The sequence below is a fragment of the Rhamphochromis sp. 'chilingali' genome (genome assembly GCF_963969265.1).
Source record: "Rhamphochromis sp. 'chilingali' genome assembly, chromosome: 4".
NCBI classification, from domain to species: domain Eukaryota; kingdom Metazoa; phylum Chordata; class Actinopteri; order Cichliformes; family Cichlidae; genus Rhamphochromis; species Rhamphochromis sp. 'chilingali'.
Window position 1 is genome coordinate 17,430,884 of NC_137948.1, and position 18,858 is coordinate 17,449,741.

Sequence of the window (18,858 nt, forward strand, 5' to 3'; positions counted from 1 at the left end):
TTTTTTTTCCCTTCCTCATTTTTTCCTCCCAGGCTGTGAGGTGCCTTTTTATCGAGGTGGGTTCCCGCCACTTTATGTCCCCTCTGAGGACATGTACTTATGGCTGTCTGCCTGTGGTGCTGTGGTGCTCCTGAGGTCTGAGCGAGGTGGTAGTTTAGGCTGGGGAAGTCAATAAGCGTGGTCACAGAGGAGATAACTGCACACACACTCTCCCAGAGGCGCCCGTCTGCATGGTGTGTCTGTCTGTCCTCCCCCTGGCTTTTATGGAAGATTCATCTTTAAAAAAGAAAAGCATTGGTTTGAGAGGATTTAACTTTCACAATGATTTGTGTGTGTGTGTGGTTGAGGGCTCTTTGTTTCTCACTTCACATGTGTTTGTGTTCTCAGTTTCCTCTGGCCTGGCATGGTGGCTGCCCCTATAGGCAGTGCCGTGCAAAATGGGCAAAGCGACCTTTAACCCTTAAACTGCTGCCTTAGAGATATGCATAACTTGCTATCAAGAGCCAAACCCCATCAAGCATTGCAGAGATTAAGACCCAGCTCTCAGGAGGCCATATGGAACAGACACCCTAATGGGATCAGAGTCACATAGGAAGCCACTTGGAGCAGCAACTGACTCTTAACCCCTAACACCAACTTAGTGCAGACGAGCAAGAGTGCGCGGGCAAAGGCCCAGCTCATATCATGCCACAGGGAGCGGGCACCGTTTAACCCTCACAGTGCCAACCTATCAAGGGCGAAACTCCAACTTATATGATAAGCAGAATTAAATCTGCAAGCTTCGGAGTTCCTGATAGGGAGCTGATGTGGAACTTGGATTGTAACGCCAGGGGGTCAGTGCTCCAAACATTTTTAGTGTTCTAGCTGTACATGTGGTCACCGGGCTGTTGTTTGTTAGGGGTATTTCCTCCATAAAAGCCCTTTTCATCCAGTTAATTTCAATCTGCAGTGCTTTTATGTCCTTGTAAAACATCGGCTTCCCGAAAACAAAAGCTAAAAGTGTGTTTTTACATTTAGAAACTCGATTATGAATTATAAAAAATTGTTTTCAGACTATTTGACTCTTAACCAACTAAAATGAAGCCACAAAAAGCAGACGGACTGCCAGTCTAGTGACAAAATGCTGTAGCAATTTCATTTTATTCTTAGTAAATAAGCATATTAGGAATCAGTGCTGTTTCACCGACATTTTGAAAGTCTATTTTGCTACACTTGTAATCTCTGAAAGCATTGTATTTTTAAAAAAAGAAGAACGCTAATTTTAAAACATGTAATTATGTCAAATCTAATTTCTCTCATGCAGTTTTTCCCCTTTTGTGAAAAGAGAGTGTTAATAGATTGAACAAAGACTCAGGGAAAAATCAAGGAAGCAATCAGTCACACAAAACAGGTAATAAATTCACAGGAAATATACGGACAATCGTGCCAAACAGTTTCTTTCAAACAATCTACTTAGCGATAAATGCTGACAGATGATATAATGGTTATAAAAACTGGAAGAGATCAAGAAAAACAGGGATTTCTGGAAGAGACTCTTTCCCTTTAAGAAATATAAACAGGGTATGTGTTATAGCATGAGTGGCTGTATGAGAGCGAGAGAGAGAGAAAGAGGGTAAAGCTAGTTTCTGCACTTGCCTGTCTGAAACCGGGCGAGGAATGAGTGCACAAGTTTGAATCTGGGTGAGTCAAGCTGCTCGAGGGAGAGGCAGCGAGAAAAAGGAGTTCCACGGTGAAAGGAGGGAGAGAGATGCTCGAAGATGGATAGCAGCTGAAAGAAAGGGGGAGCTCAGGCAAATTGGTCGGAGTGAGAGTGTGAGTGAAGCAGCAAAAAGCAGAGGGAGGGATAGTTGAAGTGCAACAACAAGATGAAGTGCAGGAAAGGGAAAGTGTTAGCAAGAGAGGGATTGCAGAGTAAGAGGTGAAAGGAATAAATGAAGGAATGGAGGAGTAGGTGATGGTGGGGGGCACGGAATGAATGTGTGTGTTGGGCTAGTGGTGAATCATTTGCATAAAGGGTGAGGGCACTCTGCCCAGCTTTGGGGAGAGGTTGGCATCTCGCCTTGCCGACTGGCAGAACGAGGACCAGGGAGGAATAAAAGAATGAGGGGGGAGTGAGAGAGAAAGTCTCTCAATAGTGCATCTCTTGTGCGAGGAGTAGCAGGCCTTGGCTACTGCTGGAGCAGGGCATGGCGGGGAGGGGATATCTGGTTTCATTATCTGCTCGATTCCTGCTGTATTTGCTAATCATGAGGTTCAAAGCCCTTGCTGCAGCTGTAGGCAGGGCACGGTAGCCAGTCTGTGCCGCTGGCATGTGCCGACTGGAACGCTGTAGGTGTGTGCAGCATGCACTTCAGTTTGGAGTGAGACAGAAAGTGTGAGACAGACGTTATGGCTTCCCTTTACTGAGGCAGAAAGCTGCCACACTCTGTCATCCCCCCTCAATCTCTCTCTCTGTGTTTCACACGCACGCACACTCTTAAGTGCCACACTGCCTACTTGACCTTATCAAGAATGGCTGCCCTTGTCGAGGGGAATTGCTGTATTCAGTTCTATTGCAATGTCCTGTCGGAAAATGCCACCTCCAGCAGTATCTGTTCGTTCGCGTGTGCATTTGGTGACGCTACAGAACCACACATACGGTAGTAATCTATACTGTATGTATTCATTTAGGAATTGCCTGCGAGTAATCCTATACCATACCGTCTAGCTGCAGCTACATGTCGGAGTGGTTTATTAAATAGTTGTTTGCAAAATGCAGTGCAGATCCTCCTAATTTAGTTTGAGCGCTCCCATCGCGCTGTAATATCTAAACATTCTTTCTAATTGACGGCACTGATATCAGGATTAGCATCCAGTTTTGGATCAGAGGGGCAAAAGTCTAACGTTTCACGCAGCCTTCTTTAAAGTGCCCACAAAACATTTAGCGTTTGCCACATCTAAAGAGAAAAATTCAGATATATTTAACAAGCTGTGTTCTCCGACTCCAAATTTAATTCTGTTCTCCAAACATTTTCAGAACATAAATTGGGAGTATGACTCACTTGTGAGGTTAAAGCCCTGTTTACAATTAACTGTGTAAGGTGAAATTTATGCAAATGGACCAGAGTCATAGAAAAACCACATAAACCTCAGGAAAATCCTGGCTGAACAAATTTTGGATGCTTAAAAAGAAACACAAAGAGCCCTTGATCTTATCTTTGATGTGCTTACATTTGAGGCTGAAACAGTCTGCAAGACAAACCCGTCATACAAACGAGAAAACATATTTGAGTATAAAATTACCCAGGTCTGCAGTTGTGTCAGAAGCCCCGGCTTGCTATCAGTCCTTGTGTCTCTGGAGCTGTTTAAAGCTCGCTTGCTCTGTCTTTCTCTCTCAGCCTCATGCCACAAATGGCTTCCAGACTTTCACACATAGTAATGCTTCAGTGTGTAAACAGGCGTAATTACACACGATGCGCAGACACACTTTTAACATCAATCTGTGCCGTTGGGAGGAAGAGAGCAGAAAAAGAGGAAGTTTTTCCTTTTTTTAATTCTTCCAAGGATTGAAATGGATGAAAAGGTTTTGAGGACAAAAGCGAATGAGTGGCAGGGATGAGACATTAAGGAGGACATTTCAAGAGAAATGCTGTGTGTCTGTGTCTGAATGTGATGGAACAAAAAAGGAAATAAATTTTGTTAGCGTTCCCAAGGAAATCGCATTTCATATGAACTTCTCGATGTTCCTTTTTTAATATCTCCGAGAACAGTGAGGTCACTAAATTTCCACCTTCTAATGGCGAGATGATACATCCAATCAGGCGTTCTCTTCGGCACCCGATTTTCCCATGTTTCTTATATGAAGGAAACATGAAAATTTCTCTTACCGAAACTTTTTTCTCTCTGCTGTTTCCATTTTCTTTTGTGTACAAATTTTAAAAAGGCATTATACACATATGGCATAAAATAGTTAGAACTCCATGTTTCACCAAGTCTCTGAAAAATATTTGATTCCTATAAAAAGCAAAAACAACTGAAGAAACTTTAACCGAAAATGGTTTTTTTTGAAGACACACACACACACTTGCACATGCATGCATGCACACACACACACACAAACACACACACACACACACACACACACACACACACACACACACACACACACACATATACACGCACACACACACACAAAATGATTCAGATCTCTCACAGTGCTTCCTTTATATCACCATAGTCTTTTTCAATATGTGATTTTACACAACAGATGTCAAAGTTGAATTACAGTTGTGACATGTCCTGATGTGCTGAAAATTTCACGAGCTTTCTCTCCGTCTTTCTCTCCTTTTCTCTCTCTCTGTGTGTGTGTGTGTGTGTGTGTGTGTGTGTGTGTGTGTGTGTGTGTGTGTGTGTGTGTGTGTGTGTGTGTGTGTGTGTGTGTGTGTAGCCTGATTTTACAGGATCATCTAGATATAAAATAACAGAAAACCTGTGAAAGAAATATAACTTCAACAGACAAATCTGGCGTTCAGCAATATGGTTGCATAATCTTAAAACATTATTTTAAGTTTAGGTTCAATTTATATTATAGTAAATATATTGTAAAATAAAATAAAAACAACATTTGGAGCAGTGGTACATTTAGGTGTAGCTATAAAATATAATACACATTCATGATGCCCCTTTTTAACTGATTATTGCTAAAAAAAAAAACACTTTTTAAAATAACTTATTAAAGAAAAAATTATGTCTCCCTTGAAAAAGTTTTAAAAAGTCTTTGGTATTACTTAGTTTCAAATGTATAATAAATTGACAGCATTTAATCTATTTTGGCAATTACAAGTAAGGTTAAAAAAATAACTTGTTATAGAAAGCTCAGATTTTAAAATTTGAATAATCTCTAAAAATGTAAATTATTTAGGTCATGAAGAAAATATGAGCAAATGACATTTATTACATGAATTTTGTTTTAAGTTTTTCTTTTAAATTTCTGCATGACTTTGAATCACACAATTTAAAAGAAGAAAATAAATAAAACACCCTTTTTTGCTATTAACCTGAAATATTTCACCTGCAAAACACTGACATCAAATGTAAGAATGTAATGTCTGCTTTCTTACTGTTACATCAGCGTGCAGGATGTGGCATAAAGCAGGCCTAAGTGTCGAGAAATTTCCTCCCACGTGTCCTGAGTTTATTTTTGCTCCTTTGATATTTATTTGCACACTTAGACTGATACCGCAAATTCATCTCAGGTAAACACGACAATGTGGGAAACAGGCCAAAGTTATGCTTGTTAAAATTAATTGCATCGTAAACACTGAGGCGGGTAGAAACTATTGCTCCTTTCTAAAATCGATCGATATTTCTTATAGCTAAATTGAGGCTCTTTATAAATATGTAATGAAAAAAAAGAAGCAAGCCACATAAACGCTTTAGAGCAGCTGTGATTGATTTTACTCTGATTAACATGTGTTTTCACAGAGGTAACACTTTATAGCCTAATGCTAAGCCTATGTTAGCAGCAGGAATTGAACTAGCATACATTTTTATTAGTTTATCATTAGTTTGACCCCCTTTGTAGTGGGTAGACCTCTCAACAGAGACAGCCTCAGAGCTCTTTTTTTGGCGTGAGAAAGAGGGACGTTTGATTTGAACAGGTTTCGTATTTAGAGCAGTCGACTTCAAGGCCTGCAATTTATTTTTACAGAGCAACATAAAAAGTCTAATTCAGAAACAGACCGACGGATGCTGGGAACGACGGTCGTGGAGGTTAACGGGCGCTATCAGCCAAGAACCAAACGCTAAACATTTTTTGCCTTTCTTTTTCTGAAGATGGTGAAAATGGTGGGCTTCGTTGTTTCAGAGGTGAGAGTATTAATTTTCATAGTGTTTTGGGAAATGTAGGAAGACGAGGTGCAGGCCCTTTTCTGATGGAGGATAGGCCACACAGAGGGGTTTTTCTCATTTAAAGGATTTAATGTTGACTCGAATTTAATGCTATTTTAATTCAATTTTTGGACTCATTTCGTAGCCCCTGCTATTTAAACAGTTAAAGTAATCCCCGAGCCAGCCTTACGTGACAAACTGGTTTAATGAGTAAACTCAAACGGAGCGCTCTTGTTAATTTTCTCCGAATTGTTGAACACGGTGATTTATTTATTTTTTTATAGGTTTCTTAACTCTGGTGTTTTGTTGGTGCTTGAAGCCTCAATAAAACCTGAGTTTGGATTTCATTTCTCTGCTGCTCTCTGCGTTTGTAACGTGTCAGGGCTGGAGCGGAGTGGAGTGAGTGGAGATTGGCTCGCCCGGACTGACCGAACAAAGGTCGTCATTTTCTGAAAGACAGAGCATGGCATGCAGAGATAAGAGGAGCGCTCTCTTACATTATTGCAGCGCAGATACCTACAGAGCGCCGTGGCTCAGGCCTGGAAAAACTGCCACTGTTTCTTCTGCCGTGAAGAATTGTGGGCAAACAGGAGAAATCTTCCTTAATGAGCTGAAGGAGCTGCGGGTTTGAAAATGTCAAAAAAAGGACACATTAAACAGCGGGGTGCCACACAGACTGATTTCTTAGCCAAAATAATAAAAGATTTTTTTTCTTTAACTGCAATTTGTGCACAAACCTCAATGGCTGTGCATAATTTTGCATTTGGTCCAGTTTATGATCATAAGAAGGAGGCCCTGTAGCAGATTTAACTAAGTGATTTTAAAAGGGTTTTTTTGTTTCTTTTAGAGTGATTATAGGGGGGGGGGGGGGGCTGGTAGGGGTATTGTTTTTTTGCATAGTATCTGCAGTTTATTTGCTTAATGTTACAGATAAAATTTTATCTCGTAATAGGATACCTTCAGTTTTTCATCCTGTTTTTGCGGTATGAAGATTTAACAGGAGTTATGTTGTTCAAAAAATGTCTCAGGGCTCATCCGCTAAAGAAAACACGTCGCTTCGGACAATGGATTGGTTTTCATTTCCCTGATATGAATCTTGGTTATCATTTCGCTTGTCAGTAATGTGATGATATTGAGGAAGTAACTGCAGTGCTTGGCACATAGCTCTCCTGTTCTTTGTCTGTGGCCCATTCATTAAAAAAGTCTAGATCCCTTCAGTCTTTTCAAATAAGTGGCAAACACACCTCCGTTATTATTCTTCAAAAACAAAAACAAACACACACATCCTATTTAATTCCATCTCCTCATGTTCCATTTGCCTGTTTTTTTTTTTCTTTCTCTTGCCTCCACCATCTTCTCTCATTCCCACATTATTCACGTGTTCAGCGTGGCTGTGTGAGGCAGGCGTATGCTAGCACGAACAATCGGCACCCGGCCCGGCTCAGCCTGGTCCAGATGGGGTCTGTACCCCCCTTCCTCCCCCAACAGTAGCAGCCAGTCAGCCAGCCAGCCAGGCAACCAACTAGCCAGCTAGCTACCCACCTGGGTAGCCAACCAGTCATTCACCCAGCCCGTCATGCGGCCTTTCAGCCAACCTGGCAGCCAGCTTGTCAGCCATTCAGTGGACCAGCCAGTCATCCAGGCTGCAGCTCCTCTGTCAGACGCTGACAGAGGGAGCAGGCCAGGCTAAATCTGATGGTCCTGGGAGCCAACCAGAGGACTCTGGCCTTTGTAGGGCGTTCACACAGACAGCCTGTCCCGTTGCACAGCAGGGGGCTTCAACTCACAATCAAATGAACGGACCCTCAACTTTGCCACATGACAAGTTAGCTTTTTATGGCTGCCCACTGTCAAGATTCCAGTTTTGACAATGTCTCTGTAATTCCTGTGAGCCTTGTGGACTAATTCATGTAATTTGGACTGCGTAAATGGGTAAATGTGTTCCTTTTTTGTAAATTGGGAGAATGACATTTAAATGCACTTCTAGGGAGTGGAGCAGTATTTCACATCAAATCATCACAGAGATATTATTTTTCTGACAAATGCATCCGATTATGTTGAATCGGCCCTCGGTGGGAGCCTTTGTGTCAGATATTTCTCGCCTGGTGCTCTGGGCACAGCTTGTACCTCTGAGGTCGTGTGAGTCAGCCAATGAGGATGAGACAACTTGCTGTCCAGAGCAGCTACGCAGGCCCATGCTCCCTCACTTTCTGCTGCTGTTAAGTCCCAATTATGTGTCATTGTGGGATTCATAATGCAGCACGATGAAAATATGGGCAATTAACTGGCTGCAGAATGAAAATATTATTGTCCTTACTATTATAAAGACCAGCATATCTAAAGCTGAATGCATTCGACTCAACTTTGCAATTACAGGAAGCTGTGTAGTCTGTTTTTGATAGTTTTATAAGGCTTAAGCTATATAGGCTACTTGCATAAACCCATCCACCACAGCATTTTGAGGCATCATTGTCAATCAGATCCAGCTTCTCACCCACAAACAAGACAACTCTCCAATTTGATAACAGAAACTTTTAATGTGTTTCTGTTTCTATGGTGCTGGAGCTATTAAAGTGGAGTAACAGGAAAAGGAAAAAAAGGAGGCGAAGGGGCCAGTTTGGATGTAAGACTGCATTTTGAAACAGGAGAGCATGTTTTTGGATGGTATTTTTTGTTTTGGGGGGTGGAGGGGGGTCTTTTTCTCCCCCCTCCTCTCTTTGTTTGTGTGGTAAATCCAGGAGCAGCTGCTGGTCTCAGGGTCTAGTGGGATTTTGGGTCTGTGTTTTCTCATGCCATCCCATGCCAAGGTGGTGTAACGCGAGCAGAGAGAGAGAGAAAGAGAGAGAGAGCGGGAGAGGGGTGTTTCAGGAGTGGGGGGTGCAGTTAGAGAGTGAGCTGGTTTGTTGGGATGGCTGTGACCATGTTGGTGACGAAGGTGGTGAGGGAGGGAGAAGTGTGGGGGGGGGAGCTTTAGGAGGCGGGTGCTGTCTGGATGCATGTAAAATTAATATCCTCTGGACTTTGCCTTTGCACTAGATTGGAACTTGTCTGTTTGGCTAATGACGTGCCTTCTGCCTGCACCACACACAATCCACCCCCTCCCGCCCTCTCTCCACTACCAGCCACCAACCATCCACACCCCCACCTCTTTGCTTCTCCCTCTGCCATCTCTCTCTTCCCTCCTTTTCAGTGCTTTGAGCGTGCGTATTGGCTGGGCTGTTTGAGACTCGATGCCAAATAGGTGGGCCCTCTGCGTGTTGGCACAGACTCAGTCAATGGTTAGAGACGGAAAGTGGAGAGGAAGAGAGAAAGAGAGAGACAGAGTTGGAGAGAAAGAGGGGGAAAAAAGAAGCTGCACTCGGGTTTGCCAGCGGTCGTGCACAGTCTTCCAACATTGATTCGGTCCTCTTGTTTTTGTTTTTTTTCCCCTTCTTCTCCTCTGTCCGCACCCCCCTTGTCCAGCTCTCTCTCTCCCTCTGCGTGAGTCTTATGCAGATCAGAATTGAACCAATAGCACGCGCTGCTTTGCCAGCCATTTTTTTTTTATTTTTGTTTTTCATCAAGATATTTTCTCTGCATGTTTTTGCAAACAAAGAAAGAAGCTTGTTTTAATTTTTGACAATTTTATTATTTTGCTGCACTATCTGTTTTATTTTATTTGTGCACACCCAGCTCCTTTTTTTCATCCTTTTAGACACAGAGATTGCTAAACTTTCTACACTCCTTCTGCTCTGCTCTTGCACAGCACCTCTCCTGCAGCTCTTGCTACAGTACCTCCTGTGTTCTTGTGCTGGTATTACACTGCACCCCCTGGCCTGTCTCCTCTTTCTCAGCTTTTTTGCCCCCTGCTGCTTTTATTGGACAGTTTATCAGCTTCTTTTTTTTGCTTCTTTTTTTCCCCCTCACTCTTTTGTTTTCAGCATTACTTCAGCGCCTTTTTTGACTCTACAATCCAGTTATTGTACTGGCTCTGCATTTTAAGTTTCTTTGCAATCGACGGGGTGAATTTATGATGAGAGAGCAAAATGGTAACTACCATGTAATTCTTGTTTTATTCACAAATATTTTTTGATCGTTACTGTTAAGCACTTTTGAGTGCAGGCGCAGTTGTATTATTTATGGACAAATATTTTATGTTGTGGCTTTTCAGCGAGACGGCTTTAATTTTATTAATCAGAATTTGGCATGTGCGTTCTTCTTGATTATGTTAGTGTTTTAAGCATTGTATAATACGCGTGGTCAGTTTGGATTATGTTTTAGAAATGTTGTGTTTTTACTTGACTTTTTGATACTTACTATACTGCTTTTGAGAATAATACTGTTTATGTTTAGTAATGGATTAGGATGGCACTATTTTTTATTTATAACTAGCACATTTGTTTATATTTAACCAGACAAACAACATTTACACAAATATCTCATGGAGACAAGTCTCATATTTTTTCTGTCTCATCTCTTACCTCAGTCATTCAGTGATGTGTTGTTCAGTGGTTTGTGAAGTGTGTCCTTCGGTGCGATGTGTCTGTATTAGAGAGCGCAAGGTATCTTTCCGTCTCTCTCTCTCTCTCTCTCTCTCTCTCTCTCTCTCTCTCTCTCTCTCTCTCTCTCTCTCTCTCTCTCTCTCTCTCTCTCTCTCTCTCTCTCTCTCTCTCTCTCTCTCTCTCTCTCTCTCTCTCTCTCTCTCTCTCTCTCTCCCTCTCTCTCTGCGCCTCTCATTCTCTCCCTCCACTCACACGGAGCAGGCGCCGCTCCTCCATGCTGCGCGCCGGTGCTAACTGCCTCTCCTCTCTCTTCCCCTCCTCACCCCCTCTCCCTCTCTCCCCATCCTTCTCTCCCCCATTCTCCCCCTCTCTTTCCAATGCCTCCTCCTGCTTCCCCCCCTCCTCCCTCTCCTCATCCACCCTCCCCCCATCTTCCTCCCTCATCCAGGATGAATTCCACCCCTTCATCGAGGCCCTTCTGCCCCATGTCCGCGCCTTCGCCTACACCTGGTTCAACCTGCAGGCCCGCAAGCGTAAATACTTCAAAAAGCACGAGAAGCGCATGTCCAAGGAGGAAGAGCGTGCAGTGAAGGATGAACTGCTGGGAGAGAAGCCAGAGATCAAGCAGAAGTGGGCTTCACGCCTGTTGGCCAAGCTCCGCAAGGACATCCGGCCTGAGTTCCGTGAGGACTTTGTGCTCACCATCACGGGCAAAAAGCCCCCCTGCTGCGTGCTGTCCAACCCCGACCAGAAGGGCAAAATACGTCGCATCGACTGCCTGCGCCAGGCTGACAAGGTGTGGCGGCTGGACCTGGTGATGGTCATCCTGTTTAAGGGCAGCCCCTTGGAGAGCACGGACGGAGAACGACTGGTCAAGTCACCGCAGTGCACCAACCCTGGCCTGTGCGTCCAGCCACACCACATCGGAGTGTCCGTCAAGGAGCTGGACCTCTACCTGGCCTACTTCGTCCACACGCCAGGTATGTGAGAAACTGGACATCAGACACTAATTGAGAGGGATGCCAGCACGTAAACACTCGCCACATGTAATCATGTCGGTGTGCTTTTAGGATCGCGCTAACATTTTAACAATTTGAAACACAACACACTATAATTTGCAATATAGTAAAATATAGAAAATGACAAAAAACATAAAAAGAATAACGTAAAAGTAAAAATATTCAGAGACATAATAAAACCCTTTTTACTACTACGGAGGGAACGTTAAAGTAATAACTAAGCAGTTAAAAGGTAAGAAAAAAATAATAAAGTAAAGATTTATCTCTCAGATTAACAAAGTGAAAGTCCCTGCTTGCTTTTGTTCCCACAGAAAACAGCGGGTACGTGTTTGTTCTTTTAATATTTTTCTTTTCTTCATCTGTTTCTTGGGGTTTGTTTACATGACAACGTAGTATCAACAGTAATAAAAAAGAATTTGTTAGTGTGTGTCAGGGGCATACGTCCAGCGTGCTCTGGCAAGTAAGCGTTCATTATTCTGAGCGAGGCATTTGCGGCTTCATATGAGCATGTATTTTGTGTGTGTGTGTGTTTTGTTTTTTTCCTAGGAAAGAATTTGCATGCTTGTGTGTGTCTGTGTGTGTTTGAGTGACTGTTTTTTTATGAGATGAAATTTCTGTGTTTTTTGCGCAATGAATTTTGCACAAAGAAGAGTCACTGTTTATAGTATTGTACACAGTCTGTCGAGGTATATCTGCCATGGTAAGGCCATTGTAGCCAGAAATCATCATTTGGCCGCAGCCCAGGTTGTGTGTGTGCTTGTGTATTTATGTGTGTGTGTATGTGTGTGAGAGAGAGAGAGAAAGTGAACAGAGCCGTGAGCCTCCTGCTCTCAGGCCGCAGGCTGCTGCCGCCTTCACCGTCTGCCTGAACGTTAGCACCACGTTGGACCTGGCTGCCAAACTCACACTCACACACAAAACGCCAATGCTCAAAGACAGCCAGTACTATTGCAGCCACCTTCACACCCATACACACACATACAAACACAGCTAAATAAAGATACACACACACTCTTTTTAAAAAAAAGGAAAAAAGAAAAGAAAAACAACTCTGTCATCTCTGCAGCGCACTTTCACACGTAAAGGCAAACACGGTTTTAGTCACGATTGCGTACACACACCCACACAGCACACACGTTCGGCCAAGGACTATCACAGATACAGTTTAATACAGCCAAACATTGTTGTATCGCAGCCACCATCATGGATACACACACTCACACCCGGCCAAACATCACTATAGCCTCCAGTGCGCATACTCCTCACACACACAGCCAAAACACTGGCTGTGTTGTAGTTTTCCCCCCCACATTGCAAAAAAAAAAAAAAAACTGTCAGAGAAGCCACACACACGCAGACACACACACACACACATAATATATCTCACAGCCAAATCTTTCAAATACACACTGCTTAACCATTTGCTGGCTACATATACAAACACACACTCATGACCTAATATTATGTCAGCTGGAATTTTCTGGAAATTTCAAACAGTGACTCAACCCGCACATATATATACAGCATATCCCAATCACTGTCCAAATACACACACACACACACACGCGCGCGCTCGTGTCTGCCGAGGCACAACTCTTACACTGGGCATTAACATTACTCTAGCCAAATGCTATCATAGGTGATCCTTAGGCTCTCTCTCTCTGAGACACACACACACACACACACACACACACACACACGCAAAATATCAATCCAGGCCAAATAACTCACAGCCTGAGCCAAACCCTGGCAGCAGTTCCAGCTTCACTTTGTTGGTCTCTCTGTGGCGGTAATAAACCATAGGTTGCGGCCATATTAGAGCATACTGAGAGAATATCAACAGTGTTTGGGTTTTTGTTTTTGTAGATGTAATTGATTGTATTTTTTTTTAATTTATAATCAAATTTAATCACGAAAAAAATGTCTCTTATAAAGATTTATTGGTATACTGGTGCATTTCGGGTCAGTTCTGTTTTACGCAAATGAAAATGTCTCCCCTTGTAAATTTTGCAAAATTAGTTTAATCATAAAATGAAAACTAAATCAAATGGCATGCATATTTTAAGAGGTTATTTTTAATCTTTCAAATATTTTAAATTCATGGAGAAAGCAAAATGGCATGCTGGACAAAGGAATAAAGGAACACACCAATGAACAACAGAAAATATTTTATTCATGGTGTAATTCTGTGTATATTAGTTTAAGTAATTGAAGCTGCTTGGGTTTAAAACCGAGTGTGTAAAGGTTGCTACAGATGTTCTGATGTGTCCATACACACAAATGTAATTGAATTGCACTAAATTTCCTTTACCTGTACTGATGACGTCAGCCGTCCAATTTTCGGGTTCTTGGCATGTATTCATCACCGCAGCACTTAGTTTTACAACAGTATAGTAAAACACGTGACTACTTGGAGGCCCTTCCCAGTGCGCTGCCCATTCATAATGTCGGCTTACTGGATACTTTGTCTTATCTTATCTGACTAATACAATATATAATTATACAATAGTGTGCCTCAGCACTTTTATCTTATTCCAAAGAGCCGATTTTCACTTTAAGTCCTTGTTGGAGAGCTGCTTTGGGGTCTACACCAAGTGCAAACTTTCCGTGAGGTCAGCACACTTGTCTTTCCTTTGCTTTTAACTCACATTTAGGAAATGGGCATCAAGGCCTTCCGTTTCTCTGTTGCACTCATCTGTTACAGTGATGTGTGGTTGTGTGTTTTCCTTTTCCACTCACTTGCACAGTGAATGACAAGATGTGCTCATTGTTTGTTTTTGTTTGGTTTGTATTTTGTCGGTCTTTAGCATCTCTGTCTTCCTCGCTCCTCTTTGATCCCGTGCACACTTTTGTTTTGTCTCCTTAAACATCGCCTTCATTGTTGCTCTCACAGAGGTAAAGCCTCCGCTGATCTCTTTTGTTTATATTGTAGGAGACTCGGAGAGAGAGTGAGGGAGAGAGAGCACGTTGGGAAGCAGAAGAGGCTACAATAGTGATTGTTCTGTTTGGCAGCACCCGGGCCCCGTTGGTGTGGGAAGAAGAGAAAGACGTCTTGTGTTTTGTTTATGACAGAGTGGCAAAAGCTGCCACGGGGAATCTCTGGGCTTGCCGTCAGGCTTTCTCAGACTGTTCTGCAGCCAGCCAGCCTTTGAGATCCTCTCTGTTACAGAGCATAACACACCGCAGCCGTAACAGAACAAACCACGATGCCACAATACAAAACCTTCTCCGCCTGTTTTCAGGCACCTCAGATAAAGAGTAAAAAAAAAAAAGCAGACAGAGCAACATGTCTTTGAAACTGAATGACTTTGTAACTGAAATGCTGGCAGAGAAATAGATGAGAGGGAAAGAGGGGCTGTGGTGCAGTACAGTGAGTAGTGTATTTTTAGTGTTTATTAAGAGTGAGTGACTGGTATATTATAATGGAGATAGTGATCTCTTGGCCCGGAAGTGCCAAGGGTCTGCCAGAGCACCGAACACTGCCAGTGTCCAGTTGATAACCCATGAATGGAGCGCTTTGGATAGGCTTACACGTACTTCACCGTACTAGCCTGGATGTAGTTCTCACTTCTGTTACTCTGACTACTGCATAGGTGGCTGCAGCTGTACACCATCTGAGGAGAAGTTATTGCTCCTCCTCACAGTATTCAGTGGACTATTTGATTTATAATCTTTGGGCTGTTTTAGATTAAACTCAGCACATTTCTGATTTATTCGAGGTCGGAAAAATAGAAGATTAAAAAAAACATTTGTCAGGTCCAAAGTTAGCTCTATGCACTTAGTCATAGCTTGGAAAGCATTTTTCCAGCGTTTTATTTTTTTTTTTTTCCCCTTTTTCTTTTGTACACCGTAAGTGTGATCATGAAAAGATGTTTCAAATGTGTTTCCAATCAAAAGTGCAGTACAGGAAATTTGCAGTCACTCTGAGGGAGGTGTGAAATGTGCTCGCCGTGCCATTTCTGCCATGACCGCTCCACACTCCACGCTCTGTAGTGCCAGATCCCGCCTCTCTCTCACTATAGCAGTAGTCATGCCTTGGACATTGCTGTGAGAAAGCCCAGAGAAGCCTTAGTGTTGTGGCCAGCCCCCCAGCCAATTCACTGACCACAGCTAGGATTCACAAATAAAACCCTACTTGCGTTCATCACTATGCAAAACTCTAGAGTTTATGGGGATGAAAAAGGTAATTAAATGTGTGAGGAAAAAAGGTGAAAAAATGTAGTAACAGGAAAGGGAGAGAAAAAGAGAAAGGAATCCTGACACTCAGGAATCACGTGAATTGTTTGTGACATCTTAAAAGTTAAAGGAATACTCTGATGGATTCCACAGGTCTTCTTTTCCCCATAGCTCGTTGTTTTTTCCCTGTGAAAATAATCTGTTGTTAATTACTTCCTGGATCTCCTCTCAGACTCCCATGACATCACAAGGTTTGAGTGGACTATCCTTGTGTGCAAGCACAGCTTAGGATGGCCGTCAGCAGTGAAGTTTTGATTAAATGAAATCTTGACACTCGGGAGGGGGGGGTCGGTTAGGTCTGAGGCTTTTCTGTTGTGTGTGTGGTGGGAACAGGGCCCACGTCAGCTAAGAAAAGCTCTCCAAATGCAGAGCAGCTTTGGCATCAGCAAATGTTTACTGATGACTCTCGTTTAGTCGGGTCTTTTGCACATCTCTGCCTTTCTGTCTGGCCTCAGGGACGCGTTGAGGTGGCTATGTATCAAATCTAAAGGGTTAAGACGCAGGGAGAGCCCCGTCACATTAGAGAGGCCGAGTGAGAGGGAGTCTTCTCACACTATTCTTGGCTTCAGAAAAAAGTCTGTGTATTTGGATAGCTATTGCTATCCGTCTAGCCAAAGCCCTGTTGTGTACTCATTCGTTCCAAAACACGCGCACACATACACAGACGCGAGGCTAACATTGGGGTGTCACAGACGCACATAGATTGATCCAAAACCGCAGGGTCTGCATTTATCTCATGAGACCATGATGACACAAGCTGACTCGAGGGAAAATTAGAAAAACAAAAAAACACGAGAAAGGCGAGTCAAAGACAATGTTGTTGTGTTTGGTGTCCCATTAAATTGACCAGTGACAACTGGCATGCTCCTTGATACGGTGCCTTTTGTCCTAGAAAAGCTCTCCGCTTTTTTTGGTTTTACATAACGATCATAAGCCTCCATTTCTTTGGCTGTGCCTGACTCGGGAGAGAGTAAAACCCATGAACAATTCTGGTCTACCCGCATCTGTTTCCTTTTGTGTGAAGAGTTTCAGTGTCGGAGATATGCGGTAAATAGATTATTCCAGTGAAATTGGGAGGCCATCACTATGGTGAAGGAGACAAATAAGACAGTTTGTGCTATTTGGCTCTTTTACTGGTTTTTCTCAGATGCCCTGTGTCTTTTTGAATGAACCCAGCTGTCAGACTTTTTTTCTGCTCCCCATGGGAAGAAGCACTGCAGCGTAAACGCAAAGCAGGTAGAGCAGCAGAAAAGCAAAAGGAAATTTTCAGCGTTCTGTGGTTTTCATGATTAGGGGAAAAAACGTCTCAAATTAAACAATTTACATTTCTTTGGATACTAATTGTGCATATCTTTTTTTCCTTATAGTATTTTAATTTATTGCAGTGCTCATTTTAAATTTACAACTACACAATTTTAGATTTCCACAAATTAAATTAACCTTTAATTTAAATTTTGGCCCAGTGGTGATGTGTTCAAAATAATATCTTGAAATACATTATGCAAATTAAAGTAAATGTATCTTTATTATTTTCACTAATTTAATAATGTAACACATTGTTGCTATTTTTCCGCCTAAATTACTCTTCGGACTGGCATGTAATACATGCTTAGCAGTTTTTTGTTTATTTGAAAGAAAAGACGAGTGTTTTCACACGCTGCCGAGCCTAGTCTAATACCTACTGTTGAGATTTAATTGCACATTAAAACACAGTAACGTTTGTTAAATAAAAATGGGTGTAGGCTAAGCCACGCCATGCAGTGATAAAAACTGCATTCTTTACTTGAGCTGAGTGGGCTTTTTAACATTTTTTATTAGGAGAAAAACTAAAGTGTAAAAAAAGAAGGGGGGGGGGGGCAAGAAAAAGAGATGAAAAGAAAGAGGTTATTGAGAAAAAAGAGAGTCAGAAGCAGCGAGGGGGAGGTATTGTCTGTATTAATACTGTGTCTTCCCAGTGCCGGGTCTCTTTTCAGGCTTTTGTAGCGGCGCCAACCATGAAATGTGTCTGTCCCCAAAAACCATATACCCACTCAGGAGGGTTTCCCGACCTCAGAGAGACAGAGAGGAGGAGGAAGAGGAGGAGAAGGAGCAGGAGAAAGAGCGCTATGGCCAATGCTCAATCTCAGACAGGCCAGCCAGAAAGGAGGGAGAGCCAGGGAACACGGCTTATTCACCGGGCTGCACTCACAGCGAGGCCCTGGCAAAGGCTGCTGAGTCTGGCTAATGGCAGTATTCAGTGCCACACAGCAATAGGCGTGCTATAATAAGTACCTCAGTACTGTGTTTCAAATCCAAGGCACTATTACTTATGTTTCTGTTGTTTTTATTAAATTTTTCCCCGCATAGTTATTTTTCTTAAGAGAAGCGGTTTTGCTGAGTTTGTTTTGTTGAATTAAAAGTTGGGTCAGTACCGATTTAGAAAAAAGAAATAAAAATATCATCTATTTCATTTTATTTTGCACATGTGGGTTGAAGAATAATGAAATTATTATGTGGGCGAATTTAACACGGCAAAGGAGTCTAATGTTGAAAGTGAGAGGAGTTGTGTCGGCGGTCGCTTTTGGCACGATGCTATCTCCCTGCATGGAAGACGCCAAATTTTCATGATATTCCCTGCCAACCTCCTCCCTCTGATCCTCTCTTTCTTCTCTTTTCTTTCCTTCGCTTGTTCCGCTTTTCTTTTATTCCTCTTTAAGGTTCAAATGAATGCCCTCCCCTAGCCTCATTAACACCCTGGACTTCTATTTGCAGCTACAAAAAAATGTAAAATAACTTGTAAGCACAAACATTTTAGCACTCAATAGGACCATTTTTCTCAGTTTTAATGAAAGCAGGCCATCACACATGTGGAGGCTTTGAACCTTGATTTTTTTTTTTTAGTGGCCAAAGATGTTTTGTCACCAGTCATTTTTTTATATTTCAAATTACAGAAAAACCTTCAACACTCTTTATGGTTAGTATGTAATGCCTTAGTTTATTTTTACATTTGTTTATTTGTCAGTCAAAGTATTTTTGTGTATGCAGTCAGGCTGGATTGCAGTTTAGTTTCCCTTCTGGATAAATGTAGTCCTTTCACTTTATGATATTTGCTTAACTCATTATTTAATTTGGTTGCTTATTATTTTCTGGTTAAAACATCATCACACTGAGATGGTCCGTCTTTCCGAAAAAGCCGCTCTTAGATGTTTGGAGGAAAAAGAACTTCATGAAGGCTTCATTTGATGTTTGTTACACCGTGAGAAGGAGAGCAGTTT

The 18,858-nt window shown here is 42.3% G+C and overlaps 1 protein-coding gene across 1 annotated transcript in view; it reads left to right on the plus strand.

Annotated features, from left to right (window-relative positions):
* nfixa (nuclear factor I/Xa) overlaps positions 1 to 18,858 on the plus strand; it is a 95,967-nt gene that overhangs the window by 11,911 nt on the left and 65,198 nt on the right. The window contains exon 2 of the mRNA XM_080880021.1: positions 10,798 to 11,329. Coding sequence (XP_080736147.1) covers positions 10,798 to 11,329 — 532 coding nt within the window. The remainder of the gene's footprint in view (positions 1 to 10,797; positions 11,330 to 18,858) is intronic.